A 19,433-nucleotide genomic window follows, 5' to 3' on the forward strand; every position below is an offset into this window, starting at 1 on the left:
TCTCAACATAGTTAGGCAGCCACAATAACAAGTAAGTATACAAACTAAAGTGCCCATTTCTTTTTCCTTTTATTCTTCTTTATTGTCTTGCTCTTCTCTTTTTTTATGTTAACAAAAAAAAAACTCAACTATTACTTTTTTTAAACGCGAGAAAATTAGATTTTAGAGCAAAAGTTTGTATTATATTTTCATAAAAAAATTTAACTTTTCTCATCCTAGCTCGACATTTACGTTGGCATTTAAAACCTATTTTAACTATTATGGTAGACTGTTGTTTGGGAGGAAATAGATCTTAACGACAAAGTAATCATTTCTTAACAAAATGATAATGTAAGTAACTAAAATGTATCATTTCAGACATAAGTGACTAAATTGTAACTTGAAACAAACAAAAGTGACTATTTTGATAATTTACCTTAATATAATTTATCTTTGTTTAAGTTAGGTCTAAAATATAGACTTAATTTTTTGGACCAAATTCATTCTAAATGGTTAATTTAAACCTGTTTTAAGTTTGCAAATATTAATTTTTTAAAATTTAAAATTATATTTATATTATATTTATTTTAATATTTAATAAATTTTTTATATTTTTTATTTGTTAAAATATTATATATATTTATTTCAATTCTTTAATATTTACATTGTGGTAGTATTTTATATTACTATAAATTTAAGTTTTTTGTATTGTGAATTATATAAAATATAAAAATAATATAAACTTTAAAGAAAAGGTATTGGTGATGAATATTCAAGTTCAAGTCCACTCATTTTTGGTCAAAACTATTTTCTAGACCTAATAATTTTGTTCAAACTCTCCAAAATTTCAATGAGGCCTTTGGACTTGGACAACAAGTAGCTTGACCCATGAACAAGTCTAAGTGGAATAATTTAGTCTTTATTAATTTTGAACGTGAGCAACTAGTGATAATTAAATTAATCGATTTGTTAAAGTCTTCTTTCAATTGTGCATAATTTTGATTAGTATAATAACAAATTAATATATAGTGAACCACCATGGTGAGATTTTTATAGGTGTAAATGAGACATTAATACTTGCAACCTATTCGACACCAAGTAAAAAATTTTTGAACTCAATTTAGTAATTTTTAATCTATTTGATAGTGCCAAAATCAAGCTTAGTAATACCCATATTGAACTACCTACGATCCTTTCAAGCTTTTCATATATATTTTAAATGTTTTTAGATTATGTTGATATCCTTAATATATATATTAATTAACTCTAAGTTTAATTATCAAGTCAAATTCGTGCTCAAACTTGAATACGTACCAGTTCAATCAAACTTAAGTTCAAGCTCGGGTATAAAAATTGACAATGATAGGTGAGCTTAATCAAGTTCAAACTTAAAATAGATGCTTGATATTATTCAAGTTGAGTTGGCTTGGTGTGAGGAAAAATTTATCTCAATTTTATGAATAATCGAAAACTAAACTTATTTTTGTAAATAATTATCTCACTTATGATATTCTTATAAAAGAAAATTCTAATAATTTTTTTTGGATAAAACATCTAAAAATCTAAGATAATTAAGTGACTAAAAAAAGACAAAATTGAAATATTAAGTGACCATTTGTAACTTTTTTTATAGTTGGGTGACTAAAAAGAAAATAAATAATAGTTAAGTGATCATTTTGTAATTTTTCATTATAGAGTGAAAGAAAAAACATAGTGGGGTACTACTAATGTAGTTTACCCTTTTTTTTAGCCAATATTTATTTTATTATTAATAAAATTGATTCTACACTTCTATTTTATTGGAATTACCGTCGAAATACCGTCTCTGTGTGTCTCTTGAGCTTCAGAGACTTCAGTATCGACACTCCGGCTAAGCTCTTCAGGTATTTCCCCTGCTATTTCACCTTGATTTACTGTGTATATGTGTTTTTTCCTCATTTTTAAGAACAATCGTAGAATATAAATTTCCTGATTAAGCAAATAATATTTGCTTTAAATTTCCATTCATTTTCATTTATTTGAGATCTCAATCTTAAACATTCATTTGTTTCAAACAAATCTTGCTCGAATTTTACTGTTTTTGAGAGAAAATTTTAAATTTCCGATGACAAAATTGAGCTGGAAATCGTTGAATCTCTCTCTCTCTCTCTCTCTCTCTCTCTCTCTCGCAGGACATGCTTTGAATTGAATACACGAAACAATGCGGAGTGTAAAATGCTGTTTAAATCCTAGTTTCATAATCATAGTTGTTGCAGGTGACTTAATTTGATTTTGTTTTGTGAAAGTAGTGTTTTGTTTAACTATTTTTTATAACTTCTTGTCGATGCTAGTGAATCTGTTTCCTTTTGCAGCTGTTCTTTCACAAGCACTTACCGTTACATCAGTTGTTGTCCCAAAATCCACTTGCTACGCGTTTGATAATTCTAGTCATCTTCTTGATTTCGTATCCTTTTGTTACTTCCATTTCGGTTATCATAAATCTGAACATCGGTTTGTTCTAAATAAGCATTTATAATGAACTAGAGTTTTGGTATCTAGTGAAATGTTTTCTCTTAAGCTATTGATTAGACTGATTGGATCGGTAGTCCTTTTGTGTACGAGGGGAAGGTAACATCCTTGCTTGATTTCAAATATAGAATGTCTTTGATGCTTTGTGTAATGTTTGTAAATATTTATGCCTAGAGAGTATTACGTATTTGTATTTCTCTTAATACAGGATACTGACGTGGTTGTCCGCTTTTGCAAAGATGTGGAGAGTAGATCACAAACGGTACTCCATGAATTCATGTTCTTAAGTACTAAATTAATGCTCTTATATGGTATTCTTTTATGAGGAAGTTTAGATAAGGAAATAGCTTTAGAAATGTATTTTATTAGCTGAAAGTACCAATTTGCACTTGCCTGCTAGTATTCTGAATATAATTCACGTCACTTTTAATGCTAATTGTGCAGGGATATGTAGATTTTGGTCGATATGATAAGTTTAACTACTTTGTTACTGGTTCAGGGCATGTTGACCTTGTTCAAGTAAGTCTGGTTTGAACTTGTTAATTATAACTATAAAAAGGGAAGCGGTATGTTGTTAACTCTCCGTGCTTGATGGGAATGAATGATTGATATAATGTTAGTGTAGGCACTTTTTGGTTGTTACTGGTGGTAAAAGAAGAAATAAATTTATGAGAAGATTCTGGCCCTTAAATTCAATTTATTACTGTTATTTGAAAATCCTTGTATTTGTGAAAACTTCTGAGATTGGAAAAAAAATCTGTTCCCAGTTTAATGCAATATGTTGCATTATACCAAAAATTCTGTTTAAGTTCTGACTCTGTAATATTGGTTCATAGATTTATGGAACCTTTTAAATATATTTTCTCTGCATGTATAGGAGTTTTACAATGGCGACCTGCTGAATTGTGAGCACACCTTTGACAAAATGGGACGCACCGCACAGGTTGGTCTGTTGGCTACTATTTCTTTCTCAAATTTGGTGGAAATTGTTTGACAGTACTGTTCTTATAAGTAATAATTTTGTTCTGTGCTCATTAATTATGTCAATTTGAACATTAAACTTCTTCATGGCATTTGTCTATGAATTAATGAATCTCCTTTATTGTATTTCAGGTAAATATTATATGTGGAAAGTGTTTAAATGGGCAATGTAAAGGTGTGTAAACCTTTCATATTCAGTCTTCAAGAGCTTCTTCCCCGTATATACTATGAACTTATATTCCCCATGTCTTTTTACAATGGGTTAAAATGACTATCCATGCTATTTATTCTACAATATTTCTTCTGCTCAACTGGTTAATGTGTGACACCTTTCATATCGCTACTAACTATTTTCAACTAGTGACATGCCTACGAAGTAATTTGCATTTTATGGTGACAATCAACTCTCAATTTTATGCTGCTATTACATAACCTTTACTAAGACCTTGCTTTGTGAATAAATGACATTCAAGCATGCATCAAAGAGCCTGAGCCAATTATGTAAAATTAAAACATAAAGGCTGTGATAACTTAGTTTCTTTGACATTTATCTTCATGTAAATTTCTTTCATTTCATTTCTTTTCAATTTTTGCGTCCATATCAATTGCCAATCAACTTTTTAAAATCTTCATTTCTTACCCCCGACTTATTAGGGAAGGCTTTATTGAATTTGATGATTTTGTTATGGGCCTATACTTGTTTTGCCTTGACTGCCAGTGCTTTGTTCCGTATCAACCTTTAACATTTTTATCATTATCTTTGGTTTTAATCTCAGGCCAACATGGATGCATATGCAATGTCTCTTATGAATCCACTTGCAGGTATTTTAAGTAGAACAATGACTTCTTTCTCTTTTTTATGTTACTTTTCTCTTAACGTTTCTTTCAAGTTTGGTGCAGTGTAGAGGAAAATCATTATGTTTTAAAGACCACTATTCCTGATGCCAAACCACAGGATTAATTGTTTTACTAGACAGTTTGCGCAAAGTACTAATTGAAATTCATTTTATGGTACATATCTAAACTTTGAAATTTTCATTTTCCTCAGAGCCATTGTTGAACTGGCCATTCAATGTGAGAATCCTGGCCCACGGGTATTCGAGGGCTTCACTGTTGGATTTCATCCGCGATCATGGGAAATTGTAAGACAGTAACATTTTATCTGGGCTACTTTGATTTATATGTCAAAACTATTTAATTAAAAAGGTTCCCTTTTATCGATTGTAAGGTTCACAATGGTCTGACTCAGTTGGGTTTTGAAAAATCTCACCCTGATTTTAGGTATGGTATCCATTCTCTCAAATATAGTGAAATAATTTGATTCATTGAGTTCAACTATTTGCGTATCGACATTTCATGAATAATTTTTAAAGTTTTGGTGAACAGTTTCAGCACTGAACAGCCTCATGTTACCCTTTATTTGACTGCCATTGCATCCCAATCCAACCTCGTAAAAAAACCTCGTGTCGAGGTACTCTTTCCTTTGGTTCAAGGGGTAGAAAACTGTGATTATTCAATGAATATGCTTATCACCTTATCATTTTTGCATGGGGCCCTTCTCAGGTGTTTCCAGAAAACGGACTGGAGGTCAAGTTATCAGGGACTGCTGCAACTGGGAATCCACCTACAACATTATCACCATCAACTTTGCTTTTAGATTGGAGATGTATATACAACATTTTCTTAAGCAGGTTGATGTTATTTTCTATTATAATCTCCTGAATTACCATTTCTAATCCTTTCTTCTTCCACTTTTGTCCTTCAGGTGTAAAGGCCCGTGATACCCCGTATGAAGTTAAGATCACTATCCCAGTGGAAGGTTATGAATCAATCGAGTTTGTTCTAACGAAGATGTGTGGTAAGCTCCCTGATTTTGTTTTCTTCAATGCTAGCTTTTATCAACTGTTGTTTTTCTGGAATCCGTTTGAGTATCTTTCTGGTTATCATGATGCATTTGCCATAGAGCTTGTCTCAGCTAATTTAAAGTTCTTTTTCCCCCCATATTTTCAGACTCTGCACAAAATCAGGAAGAAGATGCCACAAGAGGGTGGGCAATATTCGGAATAATTTCATGCATGTACGTTTCTCCTTCCATTTTTTCCCCTCGTTTGTCCTGCACGTGTTAAGCTATGCAAAATCAAGTGATTTAAATGTCATCTGCACCGGGTGCAGTGTTTTGCACAAGTTTCCACCAAGAGTTTGTATATTCATGTCTGTTACTGAAGATAGACAAAAATTTAATCTCTTATGTTGGTTCAGAAATTTACTGTACGTGTGAGTTGCACCCATGATTTTCTATTAAATCATGTTCGTCTTGAGCAGATTAATGGTTTCATCAACTCTATTTTGCTGTGGAGGGTTTATTTACAAGACACAAATGGAAAGCCGGGTTAGCTGCTTAGACTATACCTTTTTTTGGCAGAAGATTCCATAGTTTAGTATTTGTGATAGGTTAAAATAACTTATATATCTTACTTGGGGTGTCTTGGATGCAGCATGGGATTGATGCTCTGCCGGGCATGACGGTTCTTTCTGCCTGTTTAGAGACTGTAAGTTTATGCAACTTTTATTGCAAATAATATTTATCTGAACTTTCGAACATTTTTCAATAGCTGCTTCAGAGAATTCGAACCAGTCCTGATCATAAAGTTGCATATTTTACTTCTCGACTGACTAGTCGTCGTTGGCTTCTTTAATTATTTGGCTAAAATATGTCATAAGTCCCTGTAATCTTAGTTGGAATTTTCAAAATTTGACAAAATAGTTTTGACAATATTAACAGGTGGACCTAAATTTTGAAAATTCCAACTAAGAGTACAGGGACTTATGTGGCATATTTTAACCTAATTAGTTTTCTCTTTTCTCTTTTGATTTGCCATACCGAAATTACAACATTCATTTCAACCTTGCGAACTTGCAAGGTAGGCAGCTTAGATAAATTCGACAACTTCAGTTAATGTGCAAATTGTCTATAACAGGTAAGCGGAGCAGGGCAAGGCTACTCACGAGTTGAGGAAGTTAACACCGGCTTTACCAATGAAGTCTCGTGGGAGCGCCCGTCCAGTGGTACTCAAGGAACATGGACACCGTCACCGAACGAAAGCAAATATGGTTCGATGTAAACTTCACAGTCCTTCCCTTAAGAAAAAAGCTAATTTTCTTCTGACGAATCACAGGTATCGATATGAGAGGTATAATCAATTTTCTTTCATCTATTATATATACTGGTTTAAAGTTTAAACATAATTGTAGTTATTTCCAATGTAGCATTTAGAAATTCCTCCTGACTCATGAAAATATTACCATTTTTACAGCTTTAGAAGAAATTTTTACTTTTAAGTTGTTGAGACAGTAAATAGCTTGCATTAATATCTAAATGGTAAGAAAACAGTAAAAAAGAAAAAAGAGGCAGGGATGGTAATGGAGCAATATAAGGCGAGACGGTGGTGGATGACGGTTATATTCATAACTGCTCCACATTGTTTCATGTCACTTCATGTCACTTTTTTTATTAATGGTTTTTTAATTTAATATTATATTATTTAAATTTATTCATGAACATAAGTTTGGAGCATAAGCAATTCTTTAGTTTGGTAAGTAATATAGTGATTTTAAAAGCCGGATGGGGTACCCAGATGAGATTAATTATGTAATTGGGGTTCGATTTTCGTTTATAAAAATGGAACACATAACGGTCAATTGTTGATTTCTTCGGAAAGCACTTGTAGTTAAGGAATTAATCACTCCTGTCGATAGTGGATTCCTTGATTATGATAAAATAATAATAATAATAAACTTGAATGGGGTATATAAAAAAATAATAATAATAAACTTGAATGGGGTATATAACACTTAGCACAAAAAAAAATTAAAAATTTATGATATTGTTGGTTATTTTTTTACTATTTAATAGATTCGATTTAAAAATTAATTTATTTTATGCAACTAGTCAATTAAATTAATTGAACTGATTTAACAACAATTGATTAAACCAATTTTTTTTAATAATTTTTTTCTTTTATTTCCTTTAAAGTATTAGAAATAAAATACATATACCTATTATAAGGGCTGAAAATTGAATTAGCCACCAGAATTTATTTTAGGAGTGTAAATAGATCATCTATATTCATAAGTTATTTAAATTTGACTTAAAAAAAATTTAAATTTGATTTAGTAACTATCAAATCAAGCTTGAGCTATCAATTGAATTAAATTTATGATTTTTATTAAAATTTTTATTTTATAAAATTATATTTTATCTTAATTGTATAGAAAGAGCTTGAGTACAGACGTGTTTAAATTTAAATATGAATAAATTTAATCAATTTTGTGTATAAAAATTGATAATTGATTAAATTTGAAGTTGATATCAAGCATTGAAGTTCGAACTCGAGCTTACCAGTTACCTCGAGTAGATTTCGGACTAAATCAACCTCATTTTAAAGAGCCCAAATGAATTTGTAATAAATCAACTTCAGAAACGTAAAAAATGGGCCACTTAGCCCAACCAATTCAGGTGACACTGACAACCAACGACGAAATGTTGAAATAAAAAAAACCGAACAATAACGGCTGCGCCCAATGCGATCGGCTGTCGACGATTTCATCTTCATTTTGGTGCTGCCGCTTCTCTAGCTCCAATTGATCCCTAAATCACCGATGCATTGCTTCTTTTAACAAAATAATAAATCACAATCATCAAAGTGGCAATGGGAAGAAGCTACCGCCGGTGTTGTGGCGGGCTTCGCCACCTTCACCGCCATGTACCCATTTGACGTCGTACCTACGAGATTCCAAGGTCCCCCCTTTCTTTCATTTCTATACGAACACAGAGCTTAAAGAGAAAAAATGTTTTCCTTTTGGTATTAATTGGATTTAGTTCTGAAACAGTTTACGATGGCCCAGTTAATAATTGCCCGACGTACAAGAACACTGCCCACGCCATTTTCACCATTACTCGCTTAGAGGATTGCACCCTCTCTCTCTCTCTCTCTCTCTTTTTTCTTTGCATGTAAAGCTGAGGTATTTTTTCACTTTTTTTTTTTTGGATCATGCTAACAGCTTAATTGGTTTCTCAAACAGGGTATGAAAGGGCTTTTTGCAGGCTTCTTTCCTTCAGTTTTAGCTTCTTCAGTTTCGCGGGTTTATATTTCTTCTTGTAAGTATCACTATAAAATTTTACAGCTTTCCCTTTTGCTTTTATGTGTTTTAATAAGTGAATACATTACTTATAAATACTATGTGCCTGTGTGTCTGTATGTGTGAGTGTAGAGCTAAACAAAGGTATTTTAGAAACAGAGAGGAGAAGCTAAGTCCTATTCTTCATCTAGCCTCTGCTGCGGAAGCTGGAGCTTTGGTGAGTATTTGAACTTATGTTACCTAAAACACAGATCGGCCCGGTACTGGGAATGAAAACTAAAACGCAATTAGCTACTTCTATAAAATGTAATTCGTTAGGGGTAGTCTTCTCTGGTTCGTAAAATATGGTTTTTTGGAACTTGTATGTATTGCTTTTGTGTTGATATAAATACATAATTCTAAATATTTAAATTCTGAAGTTTGTGAATTTTGTAAATTATTTGTTTTACTCAATAATTTTTATAATAAACTATAGGCTAGTGGGAATGTTAGTTTTACTGAATTGGATCACTAGTGCATGTTTTGAAACATGTGTTCCAATTCGAAAATCTCTAGAGAGATAGCAGTTTATGGTAATAGGTTCATGCTAAGTTGGATTTGTCTCTAATTGATTTGATGTTAATTAAGATATGTTGCAGTTTATATTCTGTTAACATTTTCAATCTCGTGACTGTTTCAGGTTTCTATATGCACGAATCCTATTTGGCTTATTAGAACAAGATTGGAGCTTCAAAGTCCTCTTCATCAAAGTCAACCTTATTCCGGTGTTTATGGTCTCTGCTTTTCATCTTGTATTAATTTGTTAGTAATATAATAATATTCACCAAGATATCAATATCCCCTAGTGTGTCATATTAACTTTGATTCTAAGTATTAGCAAGCAATTAGGTTCGAGATCAGCCTCCCATTGAAACCTCGATACATGAAGTTTTAGATAATACACCCTTTTATATGTAGATTTCTTCTGCTGGTTAATATTTTTATAGATGATTCAACTATACCAAACCGAAATGATTTTCCTTCATTCTTTTCACCTGGAATTTCATTCACAGAAACTGGCTCTCCAGTTCATTTAATGTCCTTTTGTGTTGCTGCTAACCCTGAAATTTTGTTATATGTCTTGACTTTTGATTATTGCCGATGCTTTAAGAACCATGCTAAGAGAGGAAGGATGGACTGCACTATATACAAGACTCGGTCCTGGCCTATTGATGGTAGTTTGCTGACGGTTTGATTGTATTTCTGCTCCTGCTTTTTACGTCACTGTATATCAGTTTTGCAACATTTGGATTTCTCGGAGCTAAATAATACCGAGTTGTTTAGGTACTAGTATAGCTTATCATATTCCCTATAGTTATTGCTTTTTTGACTTACAGCAAGTCTCCCATGGAGCCATTCAGTTCACTGCATATGAAGAACTTCGTAGAATAATGGTTGATTATGAAGAAAGAAAGAAGAAACCCAAAGGTGCTAGTAATTTGTTGGTAAGTAAATGAAGTTTCTGTTTATTTGAAATTTGGTTTTACTTTATGCTAAATGTTGATGGGGCATATACCAGTTGATGTACAATCTCGTGACTGGTAGCATGCCCGCAATTGTCTACATGTATTATGTGCTTGTCAATTGTTATACATGGTTTAATCAAGCTCGTGACCAGTTGATGTAAAAAATTCATTTGATCATGCCGTGCTGGGTGGATCTTCTAAAATTGCTGCCATTCTTGTTACATATCCATTTCAGGTATGCATCCTTATAATTGGTGTGAAGTCTTTGTATAACCTCATTTTCTCTCCATTGGCTGGTCATGGTGCCTTATGAGGTGTGCGGAATTTTTTTTTTCAAGTTATTCGAACTCGATCACAGGTAAACGAGAAGTTAAATCGTTTCATTTACAAATGCAAAGTACTATATTTTATCACAGTCTGTAATTTGATCTCTTATCTTTTGTAGCAACAACCTAGTAATGAAGGAATTCCAAGATACACGAATAGTTGGCATGTTGTGAAGGAAACTGCATGGTGAGATCATATTCGAACCCAAATTCATGTTCATTTACTCAGTGTTAAACACCGAGAATGTTATTAATTGTTATTTCCTCCCTCTGCATGCTGATCTTATTTGCTTCTGAGGACGTGTGCAGGTTCGAGGGTTTTCACAGATTTTACAAAGGCATCAACCCGAACCTTCTGAGACATGTGCCTGCTTCTTCAATAACATTTATTGTTTGCGAGAATGTACTAAAATTCTTAAAAGCAACGAAAAGTAATTATTGGTAAAAGAAATTAGATGCTGTCCTAAGTTTTCTTTACGTTCTTCCATTGTTCACCATATAAAAGATATCGAGAACTAGAAATTTTACATTGAATGGTGAAATAGCTACACTCATCTGATAATCTTTGAGCTAACGTATACTTGTCTTACAGATAGAGATCTCCGAGCTATTACTTTGTAATATTCGAAAAGTGTTTGGTCAACCGAATTGTGTTTCTGGCCAACCAACATTTTGGTGACTGCCAAGACCTGAAAAATTGAGATGCGGGTTTAGAAAGTAAGGTTTTAATTCATGCTTAATCTAATTGTTGAATTCTTTCTTTTTCGATAAATGATCTATATTTGATGCTTTAGTAGCAAGTAGGTAAGAAAATATAGACTCGGGGATTAGGTTACCGATTGCCAACATGTCTGTGGTCGATTTGATTGACGGTGTGTTTTTGAACTCGAAGAAATCTTTTGTTCTGAGTCTGTATTCAAACTCAACCGGCATTCCAACAATTTCGAGTTCTTTGAGGGTAGTTGCTAGCTTCAATCCATCTGGAATTTGTTTTAGTTTCTCGCAACGATTTATCACCAAATGCTTGAGCTTCGGCATTGCCTTTTCTTCAACTATCCAATCTTCCAATTCTTTCAATAGATGAAGTTTTAGAATCTCAAGTTTAGGAAAACTTTCCGATGAAAAAACCATCTCTCTCCAATTATATGATCCATCACCTAAAACTAGCATTTCGAGGTTTGGTAGTCTTTCCAGTTTGGTAATCGAATCTCTCTGAAGCTCGGAATTGTGAAGTGTTAGCTTAATCAGGTTGGGTGGGAATTCTTGTGGGTCGGGCAACTTCTCGATTCTCCCATAGAAACACAGTTTCTGAAGATGCTCGCAATAAGACAATCCGGTGAGTATCGGAAACATTTCTTGTTCAGTAAGCGACAGTGACAAAGATTGAATGTCCTGCAATCTTTCCATCATAGAAATGACTGAAGTAACCTGCTGTCTTGACAATCCATCAATGCCGAGTTGTCGAAGACTTGTCATGTTAGCTAAGCCACCGTTATTTATCCAATTTCCGGTCTCGATATATGGTAGGCTTTGGAGATTGCACAAGGTGTCCATCCTCAAATGGCCGCTTTCCGGGGAATCGAACGGAGTATATAAGAGCAAATGTCGTAGATCTACCATTTTCCATATAACATTCGGTATCCTTTTAAGAAAACAACTATACCGTAAATCTAATGTTTGTAGATTCTGTAGGTTCCCCATAGATAGAGGAAGCTCTTCTTCTAGATTAGTTTTCCGTAATCCGAGATATCGTAGTTGAATTAAGCTTCCGATTGTATCAGGTAGACTAACAACACGAACACCTTCCATATCCAAGACCCTTAACAGTTTAAAGTTCTTGTAAATGACATTTAGCTTCTTCTCGATGAAACCGATTTTCATCCTCTTCCTCTCCACATCTACATTATACTCTCGATTGAAAAATAGAAGGGATCGTAAATGCGGAGCGAATTTTTTGAGGAAAACGTACCGATCATACCGAGAATGGATAGCATGCCTTCGGGACTTTGTTGAGATAGTTTCCGATTGCTCTGCCTTGTTTCCGTGATGAATTTCGAGGAAAATTTCCTCCCTTCCCTGAGATATAGCAAGGTCTCGTAGAAGATCATGAATACGGACCGTTTTGACTCTCCCAAGTGAATTCAATCTTACTACTTGAATCATACACCGATCGATCAACTCATTTAAGCATTTCTCGGCAACACCTTCAGCTGTTTCTTCACCTTCTTGCGGTAGAAACCCTTCTGCGATCCATAGATGGATCAGTTTTTTAGTCTGGACCGATACATCCTCTGGGAATAGTCCTAGGTAGAGGAAACAAGATTTCAAGTGGGATGGGAGATCATTGTAGCTTAGTGATAAAATCGTAGCTATCCGATCTTGCCCTTTGGTTAAATGCCAAGTGATGTTACGAAAAACACGGTGCCATTCTTCTGTCGACTTGCTTTTCCGGGATAGCAATCCTCCGAGCACTACGACAGCCAAAGGTAGACCACCACATCTCATGACCATATCTTTTCCGAGCTTGTTCAATTCACGCGGAAGACTATTTATTCCGTGAAATGCTTTCTTGCAGAACAATTGTAAGCTTTCATTTTCCGTTAAAATCCTCGGTTCATGTGGAATACCCTCTCCGTCGGCATGCAAAGCGACCTCCTTGTTCCGGGTCGTAAGCATCACTTTGCTTCCAGTTTTCCCACTAGGGAATGCTTTTTCTAAACAATCCCAAACTTCCATACTCCACACATCATCAAGAACTACTAAATACCTTCGTTCTTCTAAAAATTCATGCAATTTCTTCAACAAATCTTCCTCTTTTAACTTCTCCAAAACGTCCATTTCAACTCGGTTTAATGCGTTCACATCCGTAACAATACCTTGTAAGATATCTCTTCTTCTGAATTCTTTAGATACATATATCCATGCTCTACAATCGAAATGATTCTTAACATCATTGTGATTATACAATCTCTTCGCAAGTGTCGTTTTCCCCAAACCACCCATACCAACAACAGAAACCACCCTGCGTCTTGATTCCATGCTAGTCAATTGCGTAAGCAAAGCTTTCGTGTCTTCAACCAGCTCGATAATATCATCTTCCTCGACATGAGGAGACGGTTGTCTCCACCATCTCAGCCTGTCATTCACACCACGCCCTTCACCTCTACTGTTCCTCTCAACACCGTATGCATTTCGTCTTCCGGATATTTCCCGAATCCTCATTCGAATACTTTCAATCTCCTTCCCCACCTTGTACAAGTGAAACGGCTTGGTAACCAAATCAAACGTGCTTCGAGCCGCTGCCTTCGAAACATACGTTTCTATAACTTCTTCCGTCTCGTAAGCTACATCTCTTACATCATTCACCCATTGTTGCATCAAATCATTCTCTTCTTGTTTCGTGTCTGCATCTTTAATGAAACTTTGCATCCATCGTAACTCGTTTCTCAGTTGTACGATTTTGCGACTAACACCGTCCATGTATGATGCTTGTTGCGTAAGTAAGTTCGTAAGCTTTTCCACAACCAGGGAAACAGCAAACTCTGCCATCTCTCTCTTTCTTGATGAAAAAAACTCTGCAAATAGATGTAGTGTTAAGTTCTAAATTGAGATATTGGTGTATTATATGCGGCTTCTTAGATAGCTTCCATTGACATATACAACTTTGGAAATTTCATCATTTTGGTCCCTACATGTTTTTATTTTCAACAGAAATTTCCAAGAGGAAATGTTTATACTATTTCTTAAAAATTAAAATATTAGAAATTAAATTGTTTTTTCTTTCCATGGACTTTTTCAAATAAGCCTAACACGTAAATGACTTGAAACTACATTTTTCCTCCATTGACTTTTGTGCATTAGTGTTCTAGAAATGAAGTCATCTTTGTCTTTCCTTCTGCTTGAGCTTGGTTATAGTCAATGATATATATATATATATATATATTTTCAAATGAGAGATTCATTGATTGTAAATTCAAGGAATATAATTTTTTTTATATTCTTGATGTCTATTTTATGGTCCATGTTCGGAGTATGTGATTGTCCCTCCTAACAGTGTTGCCGCCAAGGTTTAAACTTAGGTCCTTCCCTTAGAAGTGTAATGTGCCTTACCATTACTCCCAATCATTTGTCGGTTAAAATTCAAAGAAAACATTTGTGTCTATATATATATAATATTTTGGATACCACAGACAAATATTATACACTAATAATAACACGCTAATTTTAGAAAAGTTAAAGAAACCATAATATAGTATATTATTAATTAGTGAAATTTAAATGATATTTTAAATAAAATTTACGAATTTAATTTTGTTTAATAAAATATTATTTTGATTAATATATTTTTAAGGTTGAAATCTGAATGTTCTAATTAAAATTTATTACTTTTTATTTCATTTAAGAATAGAAATAATTCACTAAAATTTGAGAGAAAATTTATTATAGAGAACTAATTTAAAAAAAAATACAATTCATAGTTTATGGTTATTATTATTCTAAGTGAAAAAATAAGAATGAGTTTTTTTGGTCAATTGAATTAGGTTTTCGGGTTTATTTTTAGATTTATTTTTTTGGTAAAATGAATTTTATTTGCTAATTTTTAAACAAATAATTTTTTATATAAAAATTCAAGTTTATTTCACTATTTTAAATAAAAAATATTTACTTTTATATCATAATAAATAAAAATTAATTTATAAATTAAATACAAATAAATTTTGATAGCAGTAATTTTTAATCTTATATTTTATTAATAGTTCAATATAAATTATTAAAAATTCAAGAAATAAAAATTTCGATCTAATAATTCCCCGGATTGATACCCAACCGGACCGGCTCAAATAACATAGCAATATCCCCTTTTAGATCGATTTTCAACTCATCAATTTTTCTTGATCTAATAAAATTTTGAAAGAGCAATTTGTAACAATATATCCGATATTCACCTTGTTACATCAACACTATAGGTATATGCCAAAGCTGCTTTAATGATATATATATATATACACACACATAAATATAGCATCTATAATGCTCTAAAAATCTTAAAGAACCCAAATTTCACCTTTGGATTTAAAACCCATTGTTATCTTTAGCTATATGTTTCAATCATAAATCTCTATATTGTTCCAAAAAAAAGAAAAAAAAAAAGTGTCATAAAGATATATAGTTTTCTCATTCATGTGCTTACATGGCATCAAGCATCACTTTCATGAAAAAAGTCATTAAAAACAAATTTGATGCAGGGCATGATCTTCCCTTCAATTAAACTTTATCATCATGGAACCACCACCGTGTCTGCTTCGGAGATCGGCCATTCCTACAGTTCTTTACGTACCTGTCATTGTCTTCGGGACATTGCTGCAACGTCACAGAAAAAGTATATCATTTAGGACATGGCATATCGTGTTCATTTCCAGTTTTGAAATATTTGAACAAGCAAGAAAAGCAAACGAGAAAAGTCTATTATTTTTGAAGTTCTAACCTTGGCAGTCGCGCTCGATAGCATGGAGAGAATGCTGATACAGATAGAACTAACAGTCATAGCAGGTGACCATGAATCATACAATATATCTACAAAACACAATCAAACAATCATGTACTATATATGTTTGTTTCCTAATAAATTATGTAAATATAGGTAAAAGTATCATGGAGACATATTCTTGTAGTCAGGTAGCATTTTACCCCCTCTTCTCATTAAATAGGCAAATTAGTCAGTGTGTTAGTAACATATGGCATGCCACATGTACATCATGCTGACATACATGCACTGGTTTTTAACCGTACAAATGGATACAATCTTTAACAAAAGGACCAATTTGCCCTCTGATTTAACACATTAGGACTATCGAGGGCAAAATGAAATCCAACTCCTAATATAGGGGCCTCAATAATACTTTACTTGCAAATATAACATTGGCAAAGCACATAAACAGGTTAAAAGGAGGAATGTCTATACTATATATAATGTGTCTGAATTGGTGCCACAAGTTAATAGAACATCAACTCGGTTAGAAAACGACTAAAACCCCCTATCTTTTACAAAGTAATAAACACTACTACAAAGGGTTTTTTTGTCTTTTTATATTTCATATAAAATCAATTTAAATCAACACATGGTAGGACTCGAACCTATAGGACACCATGGTTTCCAAAGTCTCAACTTTACCAATTCAACCAAACCCTAATTTGCTTTTTTAGGTAATTCTTTTCACCACTTCGTGAGTGTGCCATAATAAGCGCGTGCATACGCACATGAAACCAAACATGCCTTAGCAAACAATTCTTTTCTCAATTGTAATACAATATTTGAGACAAAGGCTAGATTGCTAATTTCTTTTTCCCATACGTATGGCAAAATGGATAAATGGAGATAGATACAATAATATATATATATCCAAATACCAGTGAAAATAACCTCACACAACACAACCAAGGATCCTTTTAAGAATGTAAAAAAAAAAAAAGACGAGAAAGCGGTAAAGGTAACAATAAATCAGAATAGAGACAACAAAATATATGTAAACCATCACTTTCATATAAAAAATAGATAAAAACTAAGATGAAAGCAAGCTCATGATATAGAAATAGCAAAACACTTCTACATACATAATATTATATAAAGATGAAAATCAGTGAAAGACCAGAGAGGAATTCTCTTAAAATTATTAAAAAGACATCAACTATTACCTAAACAAATATGTCCATTGCTATAAATATGTGGATGAAGAGGTGCTGGATGAAGAAAAATAACCTGCCACCAAAAAATAAAAGCTTGCATTTTTGTTTTAAAATTAAGGAATTTAAATTTTATAATAAAAGAAAAAAAAAGGTTTCAAATGAAAATTAAACCTGGGGTGCTTCCATGGGGTAATGTTCAGGGAAATCAACTTGAAGCTGATAAGTTTCATTGGCATATAAAGTACCCGGAGCTCCATTTACTTCAATTACCCATCTTTTTTTTCAATGAAAATAAAGAAGGATCAATTTTTTTTTAATTTTTATGAATTAAAAGATCTAAACAAATATATATATATATATATATATGAATGAAAATTAAAAAGTATACCTTTGAAGGTTATCTGTGACTTTATGTTTGAAACCAGAAGGAGGGTTGGACTGCCATTCTACAAGCTCTTTTTGCAGCCGATTACAGGCAATTTTACTCAGCGCCTAAAACAACAAATTAAATTCCCAGAAAATTAATTCAAACCCCAAAAATAAACGAACGAACAAAATCAAATTCCCAGAAAAATTAATTCAAACCCTAAAAATTAAAAGTGCAAAAAAAAAGGAAGAAAGAGGAACCTTGCGAGAGGATGCAGATGAGCTGCTCATAGTTTAATTGGGAGCTTTGGGTATATGATTTTTCTAGGCTTTTTCTTTCAAAAAAAATCATAAATTTATGAGAATTTTTTGAGAAAAAAAAAAGAGAAAGGGAATGACTATTTTTCTTCTAATTTGACGACAGAGAGAAAGAAATCGAAAAAGAGCCCACGATTTAATGAGGCATTGACCTTTCTCTTCGCTCTTCTTCAACAATAATGAAACGACGTCGGTTCCTTCATGGATCCCATTTTAGGTTTGGGTTATTTTGGATTTGATGACTCGGATTCGAGTATGGGGTTTCTTAAACAGTAAACTACTATTAGTAAATTTTTATTTAGTTATCTAATTATTAAAAGTTATAAAATGATCACTCAATTATTAGTAAATTTTTTTTTAGTCATTCAACTATGAAAAGTTATAAAATGGTCACTTAACTATTCAATTTTGTCTTTTTTGGTCACTAGTTGGCTAACATAAAAATAAAAACGCAAAAATCCAAAATAGTTGTGTGACCAAAAAAGATAAAGTTGAATAGGTGAGTGATTTTTTTGTAACTTTTCATAATTAAGTGACCAAAAAAGAAATTTACTAATAGTTAGATGATCATTTTGTAACTTTTCATAATTAGATAACCCAAAAAAAATCACTAATAATTGGGTGATTAATAATATAGTTTTTCTAAAGTCATTTTATTTATTTATTTATTTAGGGTTGTTAGAAGTTTGGATTATTTATTTTGAATTCATCAATAATGTTATTTTAACTCCGGTTGTTTAAATTAGATGGATCGGAACCAATCGATATGTTGATCTAGAAAAAAGGATTGGAGTGGTTAAATCACAAACCGATATTTTTATGTTTTTAAACCCACCAACGAACTGGTCAAAACACAGCCCAAATCCAAAAAAAAAAAAAAAAAGTTTTGTAATAGGTTAAAGTACTTAAGAGGTCCTTATATTATAAAGACTAGAACAAACTAGTCCTTATACTATAAAAAATAATCGAATATGGTCAAATTGTAATAAAGTTAACATTTACTATAAAAAAAATGTCTTGAGAATTGTTCTTTTCAACTGCAGTTCAATTCGAAACAAAATATTTCATTTACAAAACGAAAAAAACTTTAAAAATATTAACTCTATGAAACCGAAAATAATATTTTTTAAACAATAAATGTTAATTCTATTTCAATTTGGCCTTATTTGATTTTTTTTAATAATGTAATGACTAAATTGATCTATTTAATGATAAATGGACTAATTCAATCAGATTCCTATAATTGATCTATTTATAATGTAATGTATAATTTGTGGTCCAACCAATTCAACTGCCGGCTAAAATCTAAAAACATTGGTTTTAACATATGCAATTCATAGATCCTATTCAAGTTTTAATTCATGAGATCAATTTAACCCATATGGGTCAATAGTATCTTCGAGACTTCAATTTTGATGAGATTAAAACATCGTGTTGCGACCCTTCCGTTCAAAGCATGTCAACAAAATTGGCAAGTTTAATTGATTTTGATTTTAAATTTGAGTTCGTGGCATTTCAAATTCAAATTGTTTTGAGTTCGAATCATTTGAATTTGGGACTTAGTTTTCAAGTTTGGTCATCACATGTTCGAATCTTTTCAAAGTTGATCACTTATAGTTCAATTTAT

The 19,433-nt window shown here is 32.4% G+C and overlaps 3 protein-coding genes and 1 long non-coding RNA gene across 8 annotated transcripts; 2 read left to right on the forward strand and 2 right to left on the reverse strand.

Annotated features, from left to right (window-relative positions):
• Nucleotides 1-1,751: 1,751 nt before the first annotated feature.
• Nucleotides 1,752-7,009, forward strand: LOC107936523 (uncharacterized). The gene is made up of 18 exons (XM_016869269.2): nt 1,752-1,862; nt 2,151-2,234; nt 2,331-2,422; nt 2,548-2,586; nt 2,696-2,749; nt 2,932-3,006; nt 3,365-3,430; nt 3,601-3,643; nt 4,245-4,290; nt 4,517-4,610; nt 4,697-4,749; nt 4,855-4,939; nt 5,032-5,134; nt 5,234-5,326; nt 5,479-5,545; nt 5,791-5,857; nt 5,964-6,017; nt 6,447-7,009. Exons 2-18 carry the CDS (start codon nt 2,180-2,182, stop codon nt 6,588-6,590), a joined length of 1,230 nt encoding a protein of 409 aa, XP_016724758.1. The 5' UTR covers nt 1,752-1,862; nt 2,151-2,179; the 3' UTR covers nt 6,591-7,009.
• Nucleotides 7,010-7,804: 795 nt separating this feature from the next.
• Nucleotides 7,805-11,166, forward strand: LOC107936521 (uncharacterized). 5 transcript variants are annotated; one of them, XR_001694420.2, is made up of 9 exons: nt 7,805-8,266; nt 8,359-8,626; nt 8,740-8,824; nt 9,287-9,380; nt 9,758-9,821; nt 9,984-10,091; nt 10,348-10,470; nt 10,558-10,625; nt 10,748-11,012. It is a non-coding gene; the product is annotated as an uncharacterized lncRNA (long non-coding RNA). The 5 variants fall into 5 exon arrangements; XR_001694417.2 differs by adding an exon at nt 11,031-11,166 and having other exon boundaries at nt 9,287-10,091; nt 10,748-10,879; XR_001694419.2 differs by having other exon boundaries at nt 9,287-9,821.
• LOC107936520 (putative disease resistance protein At1g50180) lies at nt 10,987-14,272 on the reverse strand. The gene is made up of 2 exons (XM_016869266.2): nt 11,275-14,272; nt 10,987-11,127 (listed from the first exon to the last, which is right to left on the reverse strand). Exons 1-2 carry the CDS (start codon nt 13,985-13,987, stop codon nt 11,078-11,080), a joined length of 2,763 nt encoding a protein of 920 aa, XP_016724755.2. The 5' UTR covers nt 13,988-14,272; the 3' UTR covers nt 10,987-11,077.
• Nucleotides 14,273-15,408: 1,136 nt separating this feature from the next.
• LOC107936522 (probable ubiquitin-conjugating enzyme E2 16) lies at nt 15,409-17,971 on the reverse strand. The gene is made up of 6 exons (XM_016869268.2): nt 17,750-17,971; nt 17,511-17,614; nt 17,294-17,396; nt 17,132-17,195; nt 15,924-16,012; nt 15,409-15,799 (listed from the first exon to the last, which is right to left on the reverse strand). The coding sequence occupies exons 1-6, from the start codon at nt 17,777-17,779 to the stop codon at nt 15,704-15,706; spliced, it is 486 nt and encodes a 161-aa protein (XP_016724757.1). The 5' UTR covers nt 17,780-17,971; the 3' UTR covers nt 15,409-15,703.
• Between the last annotated feature and the right edge of the window lie 1,462 nt (nt 17,972-19,433).

Source organism: Gossypium hirsutum, chromosome A02, assembly GCF_007990345.1.
Source record: "Gossypium hirsutum isolate 1008001.06 chromosome A02, Gossypium_hirsutum_v2.1, whole genome shotgun sequence".
NCBI classification, from domain to species: domain Eukaryota; kingdom Viridiplantae; phylum Streptophyta; class Magnoliopsida; order Malvales; family Malvaceae; genus Gossypium; species Gossypium hirsutum.

Coding starts and splice junctions, on each gene's coding strand:
- LOC107936523 (XM_016869269.2), top strand. CDS start 2,180: ATGCGGAGTGTAAAATGCTGTTTAAATCCTAGTTTCATAATCATAGTT. Junction 2,235..2,330: donor CATAATCATAGTTGTTGCAG/GTGACTTAATTT, acceptor TTCCTTTTGCAG/CTGTTCTTTCACAAGCACTT. Junction 3,007..3,364: donor GGCATGTTGACCTTGTTCAA/GTAAGTCTGGTT, acceptor CTGCATGTATAG/GAGTTTTACAATGGCGACCT.
- LOC107936520 (XM_016869266.2), bottom strand. CDS start 13,987: ATGGCAGAGTTTGCTGTTTCCCTGGTTGTGGAAAAGCTTACGAACTTA. Junction 11,128..11,274: donor CACAGACATGTTGGCAATCG/GTAACCTAATCC, acceptor TCAATTTTTCAG/GTCTTGGCAGTCACCAAAAT.
- LOC107936522 (XM_016869268.2), bottom strand. CDS start 17,779: ATGAGCAGCTCATCTGCATCCTCTCGCAAG. Junction 17,397..17,510: donor GTCACAGATAACCTTCAAAG/GTATACTTTTTA, acceptor TTGAAAAAAAAG/ATGGGTAATTGAAGTAAATG. Junction 16,013..17,131: donor CAATGGACATATTTGTTTAG/GTAATAGTTGAT, acceptor TGTGTTTTGTAG/ATATATTGTATGATTCATGG.